The sequence below is a fragment of the Podarcis vaucheri genome, assembly GCF_965113315.1.
Source record: "Podarcis vaucheri genome assembly, chromosome: 9".
In the NCBI taxonomy this organism is placed as follows: Eukaryota; Metazoa; Chordata; class Lepidosauria; order Squamata; family Lacertidae; genus Podarcis; species Podarcis vaucheri.
The window spans coordinates 75,864,695-75,884,857 of NC_138767.1; the positions used below are offsets into that span (position 1 = coordinate 75,864,695).

The following is a 20,163-nucleotide window of genomic DNA, read 5'->3' on the forward strand; positions in this document are numbered from 1 at the left end:
ACAATCTGCGGGCAGGTAGGGTCTCATCCTGCGTACCTGATGGAGCTGGGAGACAGCCGCCCTGGACACAGAATTGACCTGAGCCTCCAAGGACAGCTGTGAGTCCAAAATGACTCCCAGACTGCGCACCTGGTCCTTCAGGGGCACAGTTACCCCATTCAGGACCAGGGAGTCCCCCACATCTGCCCACTCCCTGTCCCCCCAAAACAGTACTTCTGTCTTGTCTGGATTCAACCTCAATCTGTTAGCCGACATCCATCCTCCGACCGTCTCCAGTACACACGCCGTATGTTTAAAGCACATTCAAAACACCCCCTCAGAAGAATCTTGGAAACTGTGGTTTACCCTCACGTAGCTACAATTCCTAGCACACTTAACAAACGACAGTTCCTAGGATTTTTTGAGGGGAAGCCATGAACTTTAAAGGCGGGGTGTGGATGCCCCTTAGGAATGGGGAGTCACACATTCAAATCACCACCATGCTGGCCACATGACCTGGAAGCTGTACGCTGGCTCCCTCGGCCAATAAAGCGAGATGAGTGCCACAACCCCAGAGTCGGCCACGACTGGACCTAATGGTCAGGGGTCCTTTTACCTTTATCTCATAAGGAAACAGTCCCTCTGTCCTCTCTTGGCTGGAAGCCAAGGGGGCATCTTTGGCTAAGCAGATGTTGCTTCTTCAATGCATGCAGTGAAAGAGAAAGAGATGGCTGCCCTGCCCTGTGCTTTTGTCATTACCTGCACAGGTGAGGCCACACCCGCCTCTAGTTACATGCAGAGGAAGTCTGTCCCGGCCCAGAAGGAAACAGGAAGTTTACCTGCTGGCTGGACAAACATTCCTCCCCATGTGCAAACATGTTCACTCTAGGAATGTTGTACTTGACTGCTCCTGTGTTTCACATCCCACAACGCTTACCCTTCGATGGGAGGCTGCATTCCCCTACATGAATGCCAGAGTTTTTTATACATGCCATCATACCATCCTCCCTCCAGGAGGGCAAGAGGCATGGATGCAATTCAAAGGCATATTCCATCCGGACAACTGTGCTTGGGGGGGTGCAGAGCAGGGTTGGCAAGGGGTGTGGCTTGGGCAGGGTGCCATGGCTGCCATACATTTTACTCAGAAATAAGTACCACTATGTTCAATGGTATTTACTCTTAGGTGGGCCTAGGATTCTGCTGTTTTTAAAGCCTGAAATGGCCTTAGTCTGGCATAGCTGAAAGCGCTCCTTTATCCTTGCAAGCATCTTCAGAAGAGAATAAAATAGCCATTTTACAACAAAGGAGACCAGGATGGACTTCTTCATATACTTATGGAGAAATTTTCAGCTGGAAGGAGAAATGACTTTGGCCCAAAGCCTGCCCCTGCCCCATCTTAGGCTGCAGTCCTGTATCCATTTACCCAGGAGTAAGCCACTTGAACTCCACAGGACTTTGCAGCCAAGGAGAAGTGTGTCCAGGAATGTGCTTTTAACAGGGTCTTGCTTCATCAGTTATTCACTGGGGAGAAAAACAATCACCGTTTTACTCTTTCTCTCTGCTCTTCACAGCCTGGAGGAGACAGTGAATGTGTGAATTATTAAGTGAGTTTGTGCAATGAAACAGAGAGAGAAGGTGAAACGAAAACCCGCCATGGATTTGGAACAAGCTGCAGACTGAAGCCTCTGGTTGAAAGTGTAACACTGCAATCCAATAACGTCTACTCAGAAGTAAGCCCTGTTGAGTTCAATGGAACTTATTTCCATGAAAATATTTATAGGAATGCAGTGTTAAAGCAAGAAATCAGCCCTGCCTTTGGGATGATTGACTGATTACATTTATATCCAACTTTTCTTCCAATGAACTCAAGGTGACGCACATATTTCTTCCCCTGCAACCTTGTGGGGTAGCTTGAGTGACCTGCCAAAGGTCACCCAGTAAATTTCTTGGCTGAATGGGGATTTGGAGTCTGGTCTCTCAGGTCCTAGCTCATCACTCTAACCACTACTGGCCCATGCTTTTGTTTAGCTGTAGACTCCTAAAGTGAGCTCCAGCCAAGCCTCAGTGGTAATGGCTGTAAAATGGAACCAAGTACCCTAGCAGCAGAAAACTCAGGGCAGGATGCCGCAGTCTATTGTGGCTCTTATCTGAAGAGCACACCTGCCTGAAGCATGCATTTCCAAACCCATCCCAGCCTTACATTTCTTGGTGTGCATTTTGCAAAACCAAGAAACCTAGCTTTTACTCATCCGAACTGCACTCTGTGTGTTGCCATTGGCTGTCTCTTTAAGAAGCCGGCAGAACCCAAGCCAAGAAGGGAGGGATAAGGAAGTTTGGGGAAAACACCACTGTTTTTTATTAAGTGTAGGCTGTTGTTTTAGAGAGGCAGGTCTTTGCTACTCATAAAAAATGTATTCCCAGGTCTCTTGAAAACACATAATCAAAGGGGGAGGAAATTAAATCAACGGACTATTGTGGGGTTTCTGGCAGAGGCAAGGGTTGGGGTCTTGATCCAGTGCCACCCCCTCCTCAAAACAGAAGATGGGCAGTTTCTAATTCAGGAAATGTGTCAGGAATTAGGGTCCGTTTCAGGACAAAACCAAAGCAAAAATGAAAAAAACAAAACAAAACAAAAAGAGAGGGATTTTTTTTTCTTTTTTTGAGGCCTGTGACAAATCAAAACCACTTTCCTGGCTCCCTGAGCGTCGGAGGCTGGACTTCGCCTTTATTAATAACATTTTTGGAATGCATGAGTCTGTCCGGACCCGACACAATGTTTACACAGTTTTCTGGCTGAAACCCTCGCGTGAAGAAAGGAGGAGAGTCACGGGGAAAAAGAGGTAACGGAAAGAGAACTTTCATCCCTTATCTTTTCAGGAGCATTTTTTTAAAAAAAGAATATATTTGAGCTTTGCTGATCCCAATCTGATGCCCCTTCTGATTCTGCAGCCAGTCCTTGTCTCCCTGCCTCTGCTCCCTGAAAGCGTTTGCTATGCCTCTGGGCCTGTGATATAGCGAAGGCCAAAGAGAGAGAGAAAGGGCCGGCCCTCCTGTTAGGCAGGGAGATGAAGCTGCTTCAGGTGCTAAAGTAGGGGGGCAGCAGGAAGGGACTGGAGGACAGAGCTGTATGGGGGCCATGCAGGCTGTCCTGTAGCCCCCTAAGCTAGTCTGCAGCCCCCAGAGTTGGTGGAGCCAGAATAAAAACCAGCCACCCCTCCAGCTGGACTCTGTACATGGAACCAGTGAGTGTGTGTGCTGGCTTCTTCCGTTTCAGGGGGGTATGTGGATTAGATGACCCTGAAGGTCCCTTCAGCCCTACAATTCTAGGCAGAAAAATTTCTCAGGCCAGACAAAATGTGTGGGCACCAATCCACATGGCTTCATAAGAAGACGAGGCCAGGAGGCAGTGATGCTTCTGAATGCCAGTTGCGGGAAACTGCAGGTTTCCTACAGGGCCATCTGGTTTGGTCACTTTGAGGACACGATGCTGGACTAGATGGGCTGCTGGCCGGATCCAGCAGAGCCCAGGGAGTGGCTGCGGGAAGACAATGAGTGGTCAGAGGGAGAAGAGGGGGGCAGACAGGGAGGAGGAAATGGGGTCTTCTGATGTTTGTATGGTCTACGGTTGCTATTTCCCCCTAGATAGGCCTTAGCAGGGAAGGTGGTGACGGCCACAGAATACAAAACCGTGACCTGACCAGGCGTTTTCTGGAGTAGCCAGACGAGAGAACGGCCTGCCCTCTCTGTGCACAGCAGTGATTGACAAGTTGACAGGGGCAGAGCAGCTGCTTTGCATGCAGACGGTCCTGGGTTCAAGAGTCTGGGTGTGTGTGCCAGGAGCAGGTTAGTATAATATATAAATTCAATAAAGAAATAAATATTTCTTTGAACAAGTTAACTTTACTGACACCATGTGGAATATTTATTTATTTATTGAATTTACCATATTTTTCGCTCTATAACACGCACCTGACCTTAAAACGCACGTAGTTTTTAGAGGAGGAAAATCCGTAGGCATGCCACTCGTAGGCATTCCCTCCATAACACGCACAGATATTTCCCCTTACCTTTTAGGAGGAAAAAAGTGAGTGTTATGGTGCAAAAAATACGGTGTATACCGGCCTGTACAGTGCTACCTTGGGTTAAGAACTTAATTCGTCCCGGAGGTCCATTCTTAACCTGAAACCGTTCTTAACCTGAGGTACCACTTTAGCTAATGGGGTCTCCCGCTGCCACTGCACCGTTGCTACAAGATTTCTGTTCTCATCCTGAAGCAAAGTTCTTAACCCGAGGTACTATTTCTGGGTTAGCAGAGTCTGTAACCTGAAGCGCATGTAACTTGAAGTGTCTGTAACCTGAGGTACCACTGTACTTGCAGGGTCTCAGGGCGGTTAAGAAATAAACAGCTCAGGGGGCCAGGCCTAGTGAGCACAGCAACTCTTCCCGGCAGATCTGATTCTGGACTGCTCTCTGCCACAGACTCCCCCAGCTCACTAAGGCCTGTTACCTCTCCAGCGTCCGACATTTCCTCCTCCCCGCCTGCCCCCTCTTCTCCCTCTGACCACTCATTGTCTTCCCACTGCCACTCCCTGGGCTCTGAGCCTTTTTCCCTTGGGGGCTCCCCAGTTGGTGCCTCCCACCAGCCCTCTGAATCCAGCCAGTCCATGACAGCCACTGACCTGCTGAGAGAGAACCCTGCATGCTGCCAGTCAGTGTAGACAATACTGGGCTAGATGGACTCAGTCAAAGGCAGCTTCCTGCCTAAGGATGTGTAGAAAATGGCCAGCCATGATATTTCATCTACACAACAGAGTGTTTATCTCTCGAGCCTGGCACTGCCGACTCTGGAAGGAGATGTCCAGCGTCTCATAGCAGCAAACAACCATAGAATTGCAGAGCTGGAAGGGGCACCCAATGGCCATCTAGTCCAACCCCCTGAAATGCAGGAATCTCAACTAAAATGTCCAAGACATCCCTCCAACCTCTGCTTATACACCTCCAAGGAAGGAGAGTTCACCATCACCTGAGGGAGTCCTTCCACTGTCAAACTGCTCTTAAACTGTCAGAAAGTTCTTCCTGACATTTAGTCGGAGTTGCCTTTCTTGTAACTTGAATCAAGATTTGGGTTTGGGTCAGTCAAGAGAGGCTTCCCCTCATCTGCCCCTCATGCGTTCAACTGGAGGTGTCAGGGATTGGAGCTGGGATGCTTTTTGTGCAAGACACAGGCTGCTGCCCCAAGAGCCCTGCCATGCTATCAGTCACTATGTGTTCCACCAGCAGAAAACGTTAGTTGAGGTTACTGCAGGGGTCAGCAACCTTTTTCAGCCTTGGGCCGGTCCACTGTCCCTCAGACCATGTGGTGGGCCGGACTATATTTTTTTTTGGGGGGGGAATGAACAAATTCCTTTTAAAATTTAATTTTATTTTATTAAGATATAAAACACATACATATACATTTACACAATACACGTACACAACACACTACAGTGGTGCCTCGCAAGACGAAAAGAATCCATTCTGTGATTCTCTTCGTCTAGCGGTTTTTCCATCTTGTGAAGCAAGCCCATTGACGGATTAGCGGATTAGCGCTATTAGCACTATTAGCGGCTTTTAGCGGCTTATCTGCTGATCGGATCAGCTGATAAGCGGCTTAGCGGCTTAGAAAAAAGGGGGGAGGGAAAAAAACCAGCAGGAACTCGCAAGACATTGTCGTCTTGCGAAGCAAGCCCATAGGAAATTCGTTTTGCGAAGCACCTCCAAAACGGAAAACTCTTTCGTCTAGCGAGTTTTCCGTCTTGCGAGGCATTCATCTTGCGGGGCACCACTGTACCTTATTTTCATAACATAAAACATATCTATATTACTCTATATAATACCTACCTATACTATACATATCAACATACCTACACACCTAGCCCACACAGACACCCACCAAGGGACTTGACTTCCAGCCGTTCTTGTTACGCTACTTTATTTTTCCAACTAGCTCAAACACATTTAATTATTTCTTTAATCTCTTCTTCTATCTTAACTTTACTCTCCTTTCACTCTAATCATTTTCTGGATTCATTCAGTATCTGTCAGAAATTCTACTTTTTCCACGTCAATTTTGATGTCTTCCTTAAAAATAGCCCACTCCTTATTCACTTTTTGTACCATATCTCCTCTTATACTCCCCGTTAGTTCGGCAATATGGAAGTAGTCCATCATTTTAGATAACCAGTATGTTTTAGTTGGGATGCTGCTGCTTTTCCATTATTTTTTTTAAAATAATATTTATTAAGAGTTTAAAAGTTACAAAAAAGAAAGAAAAAGAGTTAAACAAAGCAAAGAAACAAAAAGAAACAAAAAACAAAAAACAACACAATACAATGAAAGACAAATAAAGCAAAACAAAGATCATTTTAAACAATTTCAATGTCATATCTTTCATTCGCTTATTTCCATGACTTCCTCACACCTCCCTTTTTGTATTCCACATCAGTTAATTATTTCAGCAATTCCTTTCCATCTTCCTCTGTTTTAAGATATAATTATCTTAACACATTCTAACCATATTTTATTCCCTTTAATGCTCAATTAATCTATTTATACTTAATTAAGTATGCTTTCCCAATTTTTGGCAATCAATACCTTTGCCGCCGTAGTTGCACACATAAATATTGGTCTGACTGTTCAAAAAAATGAATGAATTCCTATGCCCCACAAATAACCCAGAGATGCATTTTAAATAAAAGGACACATTCTATTTATGCAAAAACACGGTGATTCCTGGAACGTCCGTGGGCCGGATTGAGAAGGCGATTGGGCTGCATCTGGCCTTAGGTTGCCTACCCCTGCATAAAGTTTATTCTAGCCCCACAGCAGCCTTTGATCAACTTTAACAAAACGTCCAGCCCAGCGCCAGCGCCAGCAGCACCCAGCCTCATGGGTCAGCTGCTAGAGACCCACCATTTTGGCCTTTATAGGTTGCTAACCATGAACTGAGCCTGAAAGGAATCAGGGCCAGTGCAGACATTGGACACTCTGACGCCGTGTGCTCTAAGTCAGGCGGGAGCTTCTGAACTGACAACCAGGGCAGCCCCATAAAAGGGAATTGCAGTAGTCTAGCGTTGGCGGTATGTGTGTTTGGTTGCTAGGTATGCACCTGCTGCCTTCTCACAGCAATCCTATTCCAGGAGTGGCAATGTAATTTCAAGACAACAGTGGGAACGGGCTGCAGAATATGGTTGCCTCCCTACTGCGGCCAAGAATACTCTGTGCACAGCTGCAATGCTCATCCACAAAATGGAGGGTGGAACTTCAGGGCAAGATCCTGCCCTGCCGACTGCCTGCTCCAGCTCCAGCTCCATGTATTGGGATGAACTCATGTGCATGAGTTCACTGACCCTGGGGAAAGTGAGATCAGGAATTGACTGGAAAGCTGGTGTGGCGTGATGCCTTGACTTCGGTCAATGAGACTTTTCTTCCTCTTTTAGAAATGTGGTCATCTTTCAGGAAGACAACGTCTTCACAGAACTTCACAGCAGCCTGTCGTATTAGCTGTAAAGGACATCTTGTCAAGGATATGTAGGATGTTTTGGGAGACTAGACTGAAACTATAGAATTGCAGAGGTGGAAGGGACACCACGGGTCATCTAGTCCAACCCCCTGAAATGCAGGGATCTCAGCCACCCAACCTCTGCTGTAAAACCTCCAAGGAAGGAGATTTTAGATAAAAGGAAGCTATCTTGCCCTGGCTGCCTGGTTCTAGTAACTCATCCCCAGTGCCTCCTACTCCTATTCTATAAAAAGCACGATTCACTTTGCACAACCCATTAAGGAAGATAATAACACATGAAAATTCAAAGCGGTAACAAGTTAATTGTACATTCATTCAAAAATCCAATTAAAACCATTTAGTTTAATTAATTCAACAAAATGGATGAACTTGATCCAGTGAAAATAAAAAAATTCCTTCCAGTAGCACCTTAAAGACCAACTAAGTTAGTTCTTGGTATGAGCTTTCGTGTGCATGCACACTTCTTCAGATACACTGAAACAGAAGTTGCCAGATCCTTCTATATAGTGAGAAGGTGGGGAGGGGTATTACTCAGAAGGGTGGTGGGAATGGGAGATTGGCAGGTATCTGAGATGAGCCTGTTGACGACTCTTAACGACTGCAATCTGGCAACTTCTGTTTCAGTGTATCTGAAGAAGTGTGCATGCACACGAAAGCTCATACCAAGAACTAACTTAGTTGGTCTTTAAGGTGCTACTGGAAGGAATTTTTTTATTTTGACTATGGCAGACCAACACGGCTACCTATCTGTAACTTGATCCAGTGAGACCAGCTTTCAAAGTTTGATAGTCATTTACTCCTCCAGCAGCCCACTGGATAAGCGGGTGGCTTATCTCTCGGCACCCCCTAGGCAATCCCAGGGGACAGTACCACTCCCTTTGAGACTCACTGACCCAGACCTGTTGCAATCCGGGTCCAGGCCTGGCACCTAAGGAGCCTTGGTCCCTCCGGCGGATGACCTCTGTGGGAGAAGGTTCTTTCTTGAGTGGCTCCATGGGCTGGAGTTGGGGGCCCTGCGTTGCAGTGACTGCATAGGACTGAGCAGAAGTCCCTCAATGCTCCTCTCTTGGGGAGGAACCCTCCAAATAGAAGCAGAACTATTGCAATCAAGCCCCCAATATCCAGTTCATCAGGGTTCTTTGTCAAATCCATGCCTGGACCCGGGCTGAAATGGTCTAGATACTGAAGTGGGGCTCCCTCATACATAAAAGGTAAAGGGACCCCTGACTGTTAAGTCCAGTCGTGGACGACTCTGGGGTTGCGGCGCTCATCTCGCTTTACTGGCCGAGGGAGCTGGCGTTTGTCCACAGACACCTTCCGGGTCATGTGGCCAGCATGACTAAGCCGCTTCTGGCGAACCAGAGCAGCACACAGAAATGCCGCTTACCTTCCCGCCGGAGCAGTACCTATTTATCTACTTGCACTTTGATGTGCTTTCGAACTGCTAGGCTGGCTGGAGCAGGGACTGAGCAACAGGAGCTCACCCCGTCGTGGGGATTTGAACCGCCGACCTTCTGACCGGCAAGCCCTAGGCTCTGTGGTTTAGACCACAGCGACACCCGCATCCCTCAGCTCATACATGCACGCCTGCGAATTACACAAGCAATAAGATGCAAATGGACATAAATTAAATACACACTGAAACAATCCAGTAGATGTTAAAACCCACAAGTATGCCATAAAATAACCCCATAAAAAGGCCATAGCATTTATAGCAGCAGATGTAGGTTAAGAGATTCAAGGGCCTACCGTACCTGTGTCAACATGGGCATATTGAAAAGCCGTGGGAATGCCAGTGTAGATGGGGCCTCTCGCATTTCATCAGGGAGGGCATTCAGCAACACCAGAGCCACTGGCGAAGAGATCTGCCTACACATCAGCACAGGCTGATAATCAGTAGGTAGCAACAGGAAACAAGTGGTTTGCAAGGCAATAATTTCCTGTCTTTCTTTATTTCTTTCCTGCAGCTGAATGGGGAGAAGCAATGGGTCCATGGTTCTGCTTTTTCACTGCTCTGCTCTTGGTGGAGACTCAAAGCTGCCCCGAGATCTGCAACTGCGTAGCCAAGAAGAAATATGGCCGCCACATCGCCGACTGCTCCTACAGAGACCTCCGGGCCGTTCCCCTTGGCCTGCCCTTCAACGCAACCACTCTCACCTTGTCCGTCAACCACATCTCCTCCCTGCAGGAAGACTCCTTTGCGGATGTTGTCGACCTGCAGGCCCTGTGGCTGTCACACAATGAGATCAGCGCTGTCGCCCAGGGCACCTTTGCCTCCCTGGTCCAGCTGAGGGCCATTGATCTCAGCCACAACCGGATTGCCGTCTTCCCCTGGGGGGACCTGCTCAACCTCACTGCCCTGCAGCAGCTGAAGCTCAGCAGCAACCGGCTGGAGAAGGTTCCCCCAGAGGCCTTCCGCACCCTCAGGGATCTGAGATCCCTCTGGCTGAACGACAACAGGATCTCCGTCCTCGCCGGAGGGACCTTCAGCTCCCTGCCCCTCCTGTCCCAGTTGCAGATCAACCACAACCCCTTCAACTGCTCCTGCAAGGTCTGGGGACTGAAGAGGTGGCTGGAGGAGACTCCAGTGTCCATCCCAGAGAGGGACTCCATCACTTGTGCTGCCCCAGACAACCTGAAGGGCTTCATCCTTGGCAGAGCCTTGAAGCTGGACTGCATGCTTCCTTCCATCCAGTTGGCATACCACTCCAGCTTGGGCAACAGTGTGCTGCACGATGAGCTTACTCTCCGGTTGCACTGCAGTGCGGTGGGAAGGCCGCTGCCGGAGATCCAGTGGAAAATCCAGACCTCCACTCAGGAGGTGGTGATCCATGGACCAAACGTGGGAGAAGGGGGCAACTGGCTGGCTGCCGGTAGCTTGGAGCAGCGCATCCTGGTCTTCAAGAACGGCTCGATGGCCATCCCTGAGTTCAGCAAGGCTGACGAGGGCATCTACACCTGCCAGGCCTTGAATGATGTGGGATCTCGGGAGGCCTCGGTCAACGTGGCCTTGGCCGGTTCGAAGAATCCTGCTGGGGACACCATCCGGAACAACATCCAAGCCAGCAAGCCCCAGACTGAACCTTGTGAGAAAGAGGAGTCCCCCAAATTGGAAGACAAGTTTGTGGTGATCTACCTTACACCTGTGGTGCCGATGACCAGCAATGAGGGAGCAACCCTGTGGAAGCCACAGGCCTGGGCTGGCCTCCTTCTGCTTCCACTGCTCACTCTTTATGGCTGAGACATGTGAAGCCTGGTATCATGCATAGGAATGTAGTGCGAGGCTGAGATATTATTTATTGCATTTATATCCCACCTGATTCTCCCAGGAGCTCAAGGTAGATAGTTCTCCCCCGGCCCATTTTATCCCTACAACAACAACTTCCCTGTGGTTAGGCTGAGAGGCAGTGACGTTAATGGCCAAGTAAGAGTTTGAAACTTGGCCTCTGTCAGGTCCTGCTCCAACACTCTAACCACTATGTAGCACTGCACCCCTGGTTGCAAAGCAGAGCTGCCAAAGTTAAATCAGCCTGATAGTTATTCCTCCTTCCAGGAAACCTTGAGAACTGTAGTTCCCCATGTAGGGATTGGAGTCCACGAACACAGAATCCTCTGCAGTTTAGAAGGAAGCCATGGCATTGCAGTAGGAAAAGTGAATGTGTGTTTTAGTATACATTTAGTCTTTGTGGGAAGGACTTGATTTCTTCCATTTTAGTCTCATGACTGTATGTTTAACTGCTGTGACCAGCAAAGGGTGAGGGATAAATCCTGATCTTCATTGTAGTCAATGCTGTGTTCACAAACAACAGTCTAACATTTTCAAAGAGAGGCTCACCACATTTCCAGTCATTCTGCTTAACATTTGCAAAAAGAGAAGGCAAGATTGCAGTTTATTCCAGCTATGACTAACCACACTTTACATATTCAAAGAAATCTGTCTTCTGCATCACCACTGAAAGGCCGAACAAGACAGAACATTAAATGCATCTTTTCATTTAACGTTTGTGTGTGTGTTTCAGTACAACGTGTATCAGAGTGGGACTGAAATTTAATGGGATCAGAGCACAGGTATAGAGAGATGTAACCATTTCCTTCCCTGCTATGGCCTTCAGAAAAGTCCCTGTTCTGAAGCTGGCATTTGCTGTGTGTGTGTGTGTGTGTGTGTGTGTCCCATGGGTCTCCAGAGGAGATTCCCTGCCAGTGCAAATAGCACCTCCAGGGCAGGCATTAAATTCAGGGGGAGGAAAAGGTTAAATTCCTTACCCATTCCTTATTCTGATATAACATCAGTCCCTCCTCTCCTGCACGGATGCTATTTGCATTTATAAAAACCGTGCAGGCATGGCCACTCTTCTGTGCAATGGTTAGAATTGTGGTTTGGTTTTTATACAGTGAGTAATGAGAAGGATATGGGACGCGGGTGGCGCTGTGGGTTAAGCCACAGAGTGTAGGACTTGCCGATCAGAAGGTCGGCGGTTCGAATCCCCGTAACGGGGTGAGCTCCTGTTGCTTGGTCCCTGCTCCTGCCAACCTAGCAGTTCGAAAGCACATCAAAGTGCAAGTAGATAAATAGGTACCATTCCAGTGGGAAGGTAAACGGCGTTTCCGTGTGCTGCTCTGGTTCGCCAGAAGCGGCTTAGTCATGCTGGCCACATGACCTGGAAGCTGTATGCCGGCTCCCTTGGCCAATAAAGCGAGATGAGCGCTGCAACCCCAGAGTTGGCCACGACTGGGCCTAACGGTCAGGAATCCCTTTACCTTTTAATGAGAAGGATATAGGACTCTGCCTTTTCCTGGACTTCCCTAACATGGCACAGAAAAGACGAGTAAGAGGTAATGTGATAGAAATGTATAAACTTATTCATGGCCTGGAGAAAGTGGGTAGAGAAATGTTTTCCTCCCTCTTATATTGCTAGAACTCATAGATATCCAGTGAAGCTGAATGTTGGAAGATTCAGGATGGATAAAAAAGGCCCTTCTTCACACAGTGCAGAGTTAAACTGTGGAACTCCTTGCCGCAGGGGACTTTGATTGCCACCAACCTGGATGGCTTGAAAAGAGGATTAGACAAATTCATGGAGGAGGAGAGAGCTCCTGGCCCCTGTGAGGATAGGATGTTGGACTAGGTGGGTCATTGGCCTGATGCAGCAGGCTCTACTAAAGTTGATATAATAATAATAATAAATTTTATTTATACCCTGCCCTCCCCGGCCAGGGCTGGGCTCAGGGTGGCTCACACAGTGGCGTAGCATGGGTTGTCAGCACCCGGGGCAAGGCAAGTAATTTGCGCCCCCTAACCCGTGGATTTGCGCCCCCTAACCCGTGGATTTGCGCCTCCTAACCCCCAGATGTTGCGGCCGGTGCGGCCGGCCCCCCCTGCACCCCCCACGCTACGCCACTGGGCTCACACCAGTAAAATTACAATAAAAACATAATAGAAAAAAACCCACCAATTTAAAATACAGGTTAGAATGCAATTTAAAATGCAGCCTCGTTTTAAAAGTAGCCCATAGATCAAAACCGTAAGGGATGGGAAACATAAGGGTCAGACTGAGTCCAAACCAAAGGCCAGGTGGAACAGCTCCGTCTTGCAGGCCCTGCGGAAAGATGTCAAGTCCCGCAGAGCCCTAGTCTCTTGTGACAGAGCGTTCCACCAAGTCGGGGCCAGTACTGAAAAGGCCCTGGCCCTAGTTGAGACCATTTGCGACTTGGGACCTCCAAAGTGTTGTCATTTGTGGACCTCCATGGGGCATACCAGGAGAGGCGGTCCCGTAGGTCCGTGGGTCCTAGCCCGCATAGGGCTTTAAAGGTCAAAACCAGCACCTTAAACCTGACCCTGTACTTCACCGGGAGCCAGTGCAGTTGTTAAAGCACTGGATGAATGTGATCCCGAATGTGATGTCCTCCAAACAGCCAAAGATTAGGGATTATGCAGTGCGGTTGCCACTGGGATGGGTTTTTGCCCCAAGTGAAGCCTCCAGAGGGGAACCAGCCTATGTGAATGTGTACACAAATGCACATGGGGGTGCCAAACTGGTGAAATAAAGCCTAATTTTGCCCCTGGATTATGGGAGCTGCAGTCCTTAAATGCCAGGAGGGCCAGAGGTTCTCTGCCCTGAGTTTAAAAGTTTCCTTCCGGAGCGTGGGAAGAATCTTGGCCTGGCTGGAAAAGACCCATGCGTGAGATCTGGAGAATTGCTAGGCATATTGGAACAATAGGCTTCCTCAACGTGGTGCCCACCCCCCAGGCGCTCTTGGACTCCAACTCCTGCCATCCCTGGCCTTTGGGCTTCCTGGCTGGGGCTGATGGGAGTTGGAGTCCAGCTGTGTCTGGACAGCCACAGGTTTCCGCATCCCTGCTGTAGAGAATGGCGCTGAGGGTTATCTATTTCTTCAGACATTTCCAGGCCACCTTTGAGTCCTCATAAGGCAGCTGAAACAAATATAAAATGCCTTAAAACACACACGCTCACATACACTCTCAAAGCAGTGATAAAACAGCAGCTGCCCCAGTCACAATGTCTAGATAAACAGCCCCCTCAAAAAGGGGAAACAGAGATAAGATGACAAATTCGGAGTGTTAAGGAATCAGCAGCTGCCTTGTATCATGGTTTTTGCCCCCAAATCATGGGAGCTGCAGTTTGTTAAGCTTACTGGGAATTGTAGCTCCTAACAACTCTCAGGAAGGTGGTGGCGTAGTGGGGAGGGGGCTGGGGGCACTTTTTTTTCAGGGGGCGCAACCAGCTGCCCCCACAACAGGCTCCCTCGTCGGAGCCTGGCTCTGGCACGCAAAGGAACTGCAGAGACGGCTTCTTCGTGCAACGGCCCAATGTCGCCAGCAGTAGCTCCATCCCTGGGTCAAAGCTGACCTGGGGGCAGAGAGAGGCTGTGGCACACCTGTGCCCGGCCTGGCAGCTCTGGCAGTGAGAAGAGTGGGCATCCCACCTGCCCCTGGCAGCGTTGACATACACTCCACCACTGCAGGAAAGACTGCCTCTAAGACAATTCGCAGTTGTTGGCTGCATACACAGAATATCTAAAACCAATGTGTTTTGTTTTTTTGTTCAAAGCTAAATTGGGCAGCTTAAAGCAAATTCATGCAGATTTAATTGCTTGATTAAATAGAGTGAAGCTTAATCAACTTAAGGATTCTTTATAATCAGGTGATAGCTGTCATTCTTTGAGGAGAGATGGTAAATCTGCCGAATATTCTATTCCCTTTGGCAGCAAAGCAAACCATTTGGATTGAGTATGTTTGTTTTGTCACAACAAGGTAAATTGCTCAGCGGCTGACAGGTGCTGATTGCATCACAATTCTGGTTATTGGCAATATCAAGGCTGCACCATATTCATAAACATGGAGCCTGGCCAAATGTACAGCTCCACTCACTGCTCAGGCATCATCCTGGAACGGGTGGATTAGCCAGCAGCCAATTAAGCAGCAGAGCAAAGGCCCAGCTGGAGTCTAAAATGATCACCAAAACCATCAAGAGGAGGGAGCGACTCCCCTGTGAGGAATGGTTGCAGCGCTTGCGACTTCTTAGTTTACAGAAAAGCTGAGGAAGAGGTGATACAACAGAAGTTTAAAAAATTAAGCATGGCATAGAGAATGTGGATAGGGAAGAGATTTTCCTCTCTCTCTCATAACACCAGAACTCAAGGACATCCCATGAAACTGAATTCAGGGCAAATGGGCCCAATTCACTTTCCTGCTTCCTTAAGTTGGCAGCCGTCTGTCTCGAGAGACAATAGAGTGCGGGGCTGAAGGCAAGCCACTACGTTACCAGTGACCTCTTTGGGGCACAAGGCTGGGTGGTGTGTGGAGGTCCTGGGCTGGCCAGATGATGGGACCTCCCTCTTGGCCTCACCGATGTGGTCCAAAGGATAGCAGATCAATATATTTGGCACCAGCTTGGCTGCAGGAGTTGCTGAAAGGAGGTGTACAAGGCGCCACCAGATTTGTGGGACTCCAGATTTGTGGGACTCCTTTTCTTTTCCTGAAGATCTTCTGCAAGGCAGCGGAGTTTCAGCACCAGAATTTTCCTTCTCCTAGATAGACCACCTTTCCAGGTTGATGAGCCCCATCTGACCCTCACTTCCCTCTACAGCACAGGCAAAAACCACCTTCTTGAACATAGGACCCATTCTTGGCTTTGTCTGCTCAATGCGCCAGAGCCGGTCTTCGCATGCAGGGGAAGTCCCTAAGTCACCAAGGATTTGAGACCCATTGGATGCCTTCACCTGGTTTAGCTGGCCAGTCAAAGCTGCTCCTGGGATAGTGGTCGCTGTTGCCTGCGAACAGCTTGTAGGAGCCATAGGGGAGAGCTGTGTGCAGGGTGGGGATCAAAGGTGGACAATTACCCCAGAAGGAGCACGACATGACCTCCCCATAATACCTGATACATCCCTTTTAATTCTTCGAATTGTGGAATTTATGTAATTTATGGAAAAGGCTACACAACCGAACCCAAATTAATGACCTTGAGAAGTGGCTTTGGTTTCATCTCTGGATATAGGATTGAATAAACTGATGATGATGATGGGAATATGGTCAAGGTCATGTCATTAGGATCACTTACCATTTGCCTCTCCATGACTGCTCACATGGAGGATGGATGCATTTAAATACTTATTCTGCTGGATATGCCATCCATGGACAGACTAGATAGGTATATATTTTCATCACGAAATATGTTAATTAAACACACATTTTATTTCAATATGCATATTTCTAAATTATCCTAAAGGATGCATTTGGAACACATACTGTTAAGTTTTATGCTACAGACTGTATTACAAAATTCCAAAATCTAGGGCTAACCTGACAATTTCAGTTTCTCCTTTTCCCACTCTTAGGCTCTGTTCTCCATGTTCCACATCTCACTTTGCAATGTTTCTTTTTAAAAACCCTCATGAAAATCCATCTGCCCTGTTGCATGAATTTCTCCTACTATACATGTTTTTATATGCAATTTCCCCTAATATACAATTTTTTTGCAAAGTAATTTCCCCTAATATACCGGATGTTTGAATGCAATTTCCATTATGTGTAGGTTCTGACACACACTTCCCCCATTGTATACTCACTTTTGTACACATTACTCTGTTGGCGAATTGCATTGCAAAATTTGGAGAAGTGCCGCTTCTGAAGGAGGGCTGCCTTTCAGTTTTGTACCCAAGTATGAATTTGGTAGGTTTACCTGGAACTGCAAACTAAATCGAATTTCTTCCCCACCTGATCTGCACATTGGCCATAGATGTGTGGATCCAGCCTATTTGCCCATAAATTGAATTTCAGAACCAGCCTCACCAGGAAGGAACGCACAAACATCGATAGACAAACCAGGCCTTCACTGGAGTGTAACCATGAAATTTTGTTTATTGTTCTTACCAGAGAGTCCAACTCTCTTTATACTATGATCTGTCCTACCTTAGCAGGCTCTGGGAGTTGACCTTGCCAGCTTCCACGACACAAGGCCTGAGGAGTGGCTTTACGAAAAGGGTGAGAAGTGGTTAGTCCTCAAGGAGAATAGAAGGGGAGGCAACGGCATGGGGGGGTGCAGAGTAAACAACAGCACATTGCCTTCCTCGAGAGCAGGGGATTACTAAGCAGAAAGATTTGCAGGGGAACCTTAGGCGGATATCTGACAATCCCCTCGAAGACATCATCTTGGAGAGTGAAAAGCTGTGTCCGATTCTGTGCACCACAATTTAAGAAGGATGTTGACAACCTGGAATGTGTGCAGAGGAGGGCAACCAAGATGATCGAGGGTGTGGAAAACAAACCTTATGAGGAGCTGGGTATGTTTAGCCTGGAAAAGAGGAGACTGGAGATATGATAGCCATCTTCCAATATCTCAAGGCCTGTCACATGGAAGTTGGAGCAATCTTGCTTTCTCTTGCTCTGGAGGGTAGGATTCGAACCAATGGATTCAAGTTACAAGAAAGGAGATTCTGACTAAACACCAGGAAGAACTTTCTGACAGTAAGAGCTGTTCAGCAGTGGAACGGTCTCCCTTGGGAGGTGGTGGACTTTCCTTCATTGGAGGTTAAGCAGAGGTTGGATGGCCATCTGTCATGGATGCTTTAGCTGAGATTCCTGCATTCCTTCCAACTCTACAATTCTATGGTTCTATGAAACATTTAACGTGGTCCCCCCCCCCCCGCATTTAGCAGCTGCACACTCTTGTTTGTCCATGGGAGAAAGATGCCCAGGAAGAACTGGGAGGGCCATCAGACGAGCAACATCTTTGGGTCAGCTCGGCTGACCGCTTGCCCCCACTCTGAGCCAACACCACTTCTGTCCCATCTTTGGCCCTGGAAGGAAAGGCTGTAGCCTCAGGGCAAGCAGGCTGCAGCCTCTTGAGGAGACTATGGGAGAGGCACATGGAGCGCATGGGAGAAGGACAACACAGGGATTGGGGTGGTGAAGAAGGCACAGGGGATTCATTCTTCTCAACTGGCGGAGTCCATCATTCCCAAGAAGCTTTGTCCTGGGTGGCTAAGGTTTTGCCGGGTTGGCCTGCATCCCATTGGCGGTGGAGTCCAAGAGAGCCCCCTTTCGGTAAGGCAGGAGGGAGGGGTTGTTGAGCAAGGTGTAGGCCAAGAACCACCGCGCACGGCTGCGCTTGCCCTTGGACCCTTTCGATGAACATGCCCTGGTCTTCATGAGCTTGACTCCTGCCAACAAAAGGGCCACTGTGAAGATCCAGGAACCCCCACACACTTTCCCTGGGGAGCCTAGAGGGAATCTCAAGGGCCATTCCACCATCGAGGGGGGACCTTGCACTCAGCTAAGGAGGGGCAAATCTGCCCTAGTTTCCCATATATCATCACTAGCCAGAATGGAAGGGATCAAGGCTTCATTCTGCAAACCTTAAATTTATAGCTTAAGTGCTGCTTTAAAAACGTCCCATCTCAAATGTGTGCACTCTTCCCTTGAACGCAAAGGTGTAGGAAGGCAGGCAGGCAGATGGAGCCTGAGAAGGTACTTGCCCAGAACCTTCTCAGGCTCTGCCTGCCTGCCTGCCTACGCCTCTGTCTTTTCCCAGGCAGGCAGCTGCCTCTTCCTCCTGGTTGGTCACCCCTGGAGTGACCGACTGGGAGGAAAGAGACAGCCCACCCAATCAGGTGAAGGCAGAGGCAGGCAGGTGGATGGAGCCTAAGTAGGTTGTGGGTGAGCACCTTCTTGGGCTCGGTCTGCCTGGGTGTGTACACCTTTGAGGAAGCACCGCCCCTGCCCCTCCTCCTGGCACAGGCTGGAGTAGTATGGGGGCTCACTCAGCTGTAGGGCTGGGCAGTGGGGAGGAAGCAGCAGCCAAGATACATTTCAGACATTGCGATATATCAGTATATCATGATATCTAGCTGCAGATATATCATGATGTTGAAAAGCAGATATCACCCAGCCCTAGCTGGGAGCTCCTCCATCGAGGCTCAGGTTGCATATATGTGTAAATAAACAATATATTATTATTATTATTATTATTATTATTATTATTATTATTATTATTATTATATCTGCAAGGAATCACAGGTAAGCTCACCTGATATCCCTGGAAGCTCACTCAGCTCAGAGATTAGGCTGGCATGGAACAATATCACACACCCTTGGAACCTTAAATATTTATGCTTGGTTATAAACAAAGCTTTAAAATAAATAAATTACCGTGCCCCTCTAGTGCTCATGCACCACATCGGGCATCATTTGAACACAGCGCTTCTCTCCTCTGGGGCGTTGGTGCATCAGACAAAAACAATGTGGATGCCAAAGTCACTCGTCCTTTCACAGATCTGTCCTCCCAACCTGCACTCACCAGAAGGCCTCTGGAGCAAGGAAGCAAACCCACAGCTGACTCCTCCCCTCCCTCCGCCCCCCCCCGTGTTTCCCATGAAAATCTATACAGAGAGACAGAAAAGTGATCTTTCCATACATGACGGAGGAAAATCATCTCCCTTACTGGCCACAAATGACAGAGCAAGCGGGCGAGTGAGCAAGAAGCTGGATGTTATCTGCATCCATTTTGTGATGTTGAGGCTGGATGGGGGACTGGGACTGAGAGTGCTCACCTTCTTCCACATCTCTTGGCTGGGGTCCCTTTGTGCCCACCTGGAGGAGCAGGAAGCAGAAGGCTTTCATCACAGGGTGCGATTGGCTGACCTCAATCTTCAAGTAATGGCAATACGTCCGGTAGCCTGGAGGGGAAGAGGAGGAAGGAGCAGGGGGAGGACCAGGCAGTTGAAAACATTCCTGTTTACCAGGTGCCTTTGTTTGCTGCAGAAGACTGTTCCAGGCAACCCCAAGATCACTGGAGGTTTTCAATATTTCTAACTCATTTTCTGTGATATTGCCTATGCTTGATTTTGCATTTAATAACACAGTTTTTTAAGTCAGGGGGTGGAGGCGGGTCTTATTGTGCAGAACTGCCAAATAAACTTTAATTGTGCAATGCAATACAGCGGACGCTTGGGTAGTGAATGTGATCTGTGTGGGATGCACGTTCGCAACCCGCAACGGCGCGTCTGTGCACGAACGGGTTGCGATTCGGCACTTCTGCACATGTGCAAAGCGCGATTTAGTGCTTCTGCGCATGCGCGACCCCCGAAACCCGGAAGTAACCCAT

At 48.3% G+C, this 20,163-nt stretch overlaps 2 protein-coding genes across 2 annotated transcripts in view; one reads left to right on the forward strand and one right to left on the reverse strand.

Moving 5' to 3' along the window:
- Nucleotides 1-2,351: 2,351 nt before the first annotated feature.
- Nucleotides 2,352-11,539, forward strand: ISLR (immunoglobulin superfamily containing leucine rich repeat). Its single transcript, XM_082237455.1, has 2 exons — nucleotides 2,352-2,819; nucleotides 9,508-11,539. The coding sequence occupies exon 2, from the start codon at nucleotides 9,525-9,527 to the stop codon at nucleotides 10,779-10,781; it is 1,257 nt and encodes a 418-aa protein (XP_082093581.1). The 5' UTR covers nucleotides 2,352-2,819; nucleotides 9,508-9,524; the 3' UTR covers nucleotides 10,782-11,539.
- Nucleotides 11,540-16,272: 4,733 nt separating this feature from the next.
- Nucleotides 16,273-20,163, reverse strand: part of STRA6 (signaling receptor and transporter of retinol STRA6) — a 58,479-nt gene continuing 54,588 nt past the window's right edge. The window contains exons 17-18 of the mRNA XM_082237394.1: nucleotides 19,610-19,735; nucleotides 16,273-18,220 (exon numbers count right to left, since the gene is read on the reverse strand). Coding sequence (XP_082093520.1) covers nucleotides 18,042-18,220; nucleotides 19,610-19,735 — 305 coding nt within the window. The 3' untranslated portion in view covers nucleotides 16,273-18,041. The remainder of the gene's footprint in view (nucleotides 18,221-19,609; nucleotides 19,736-20,163) is intronic.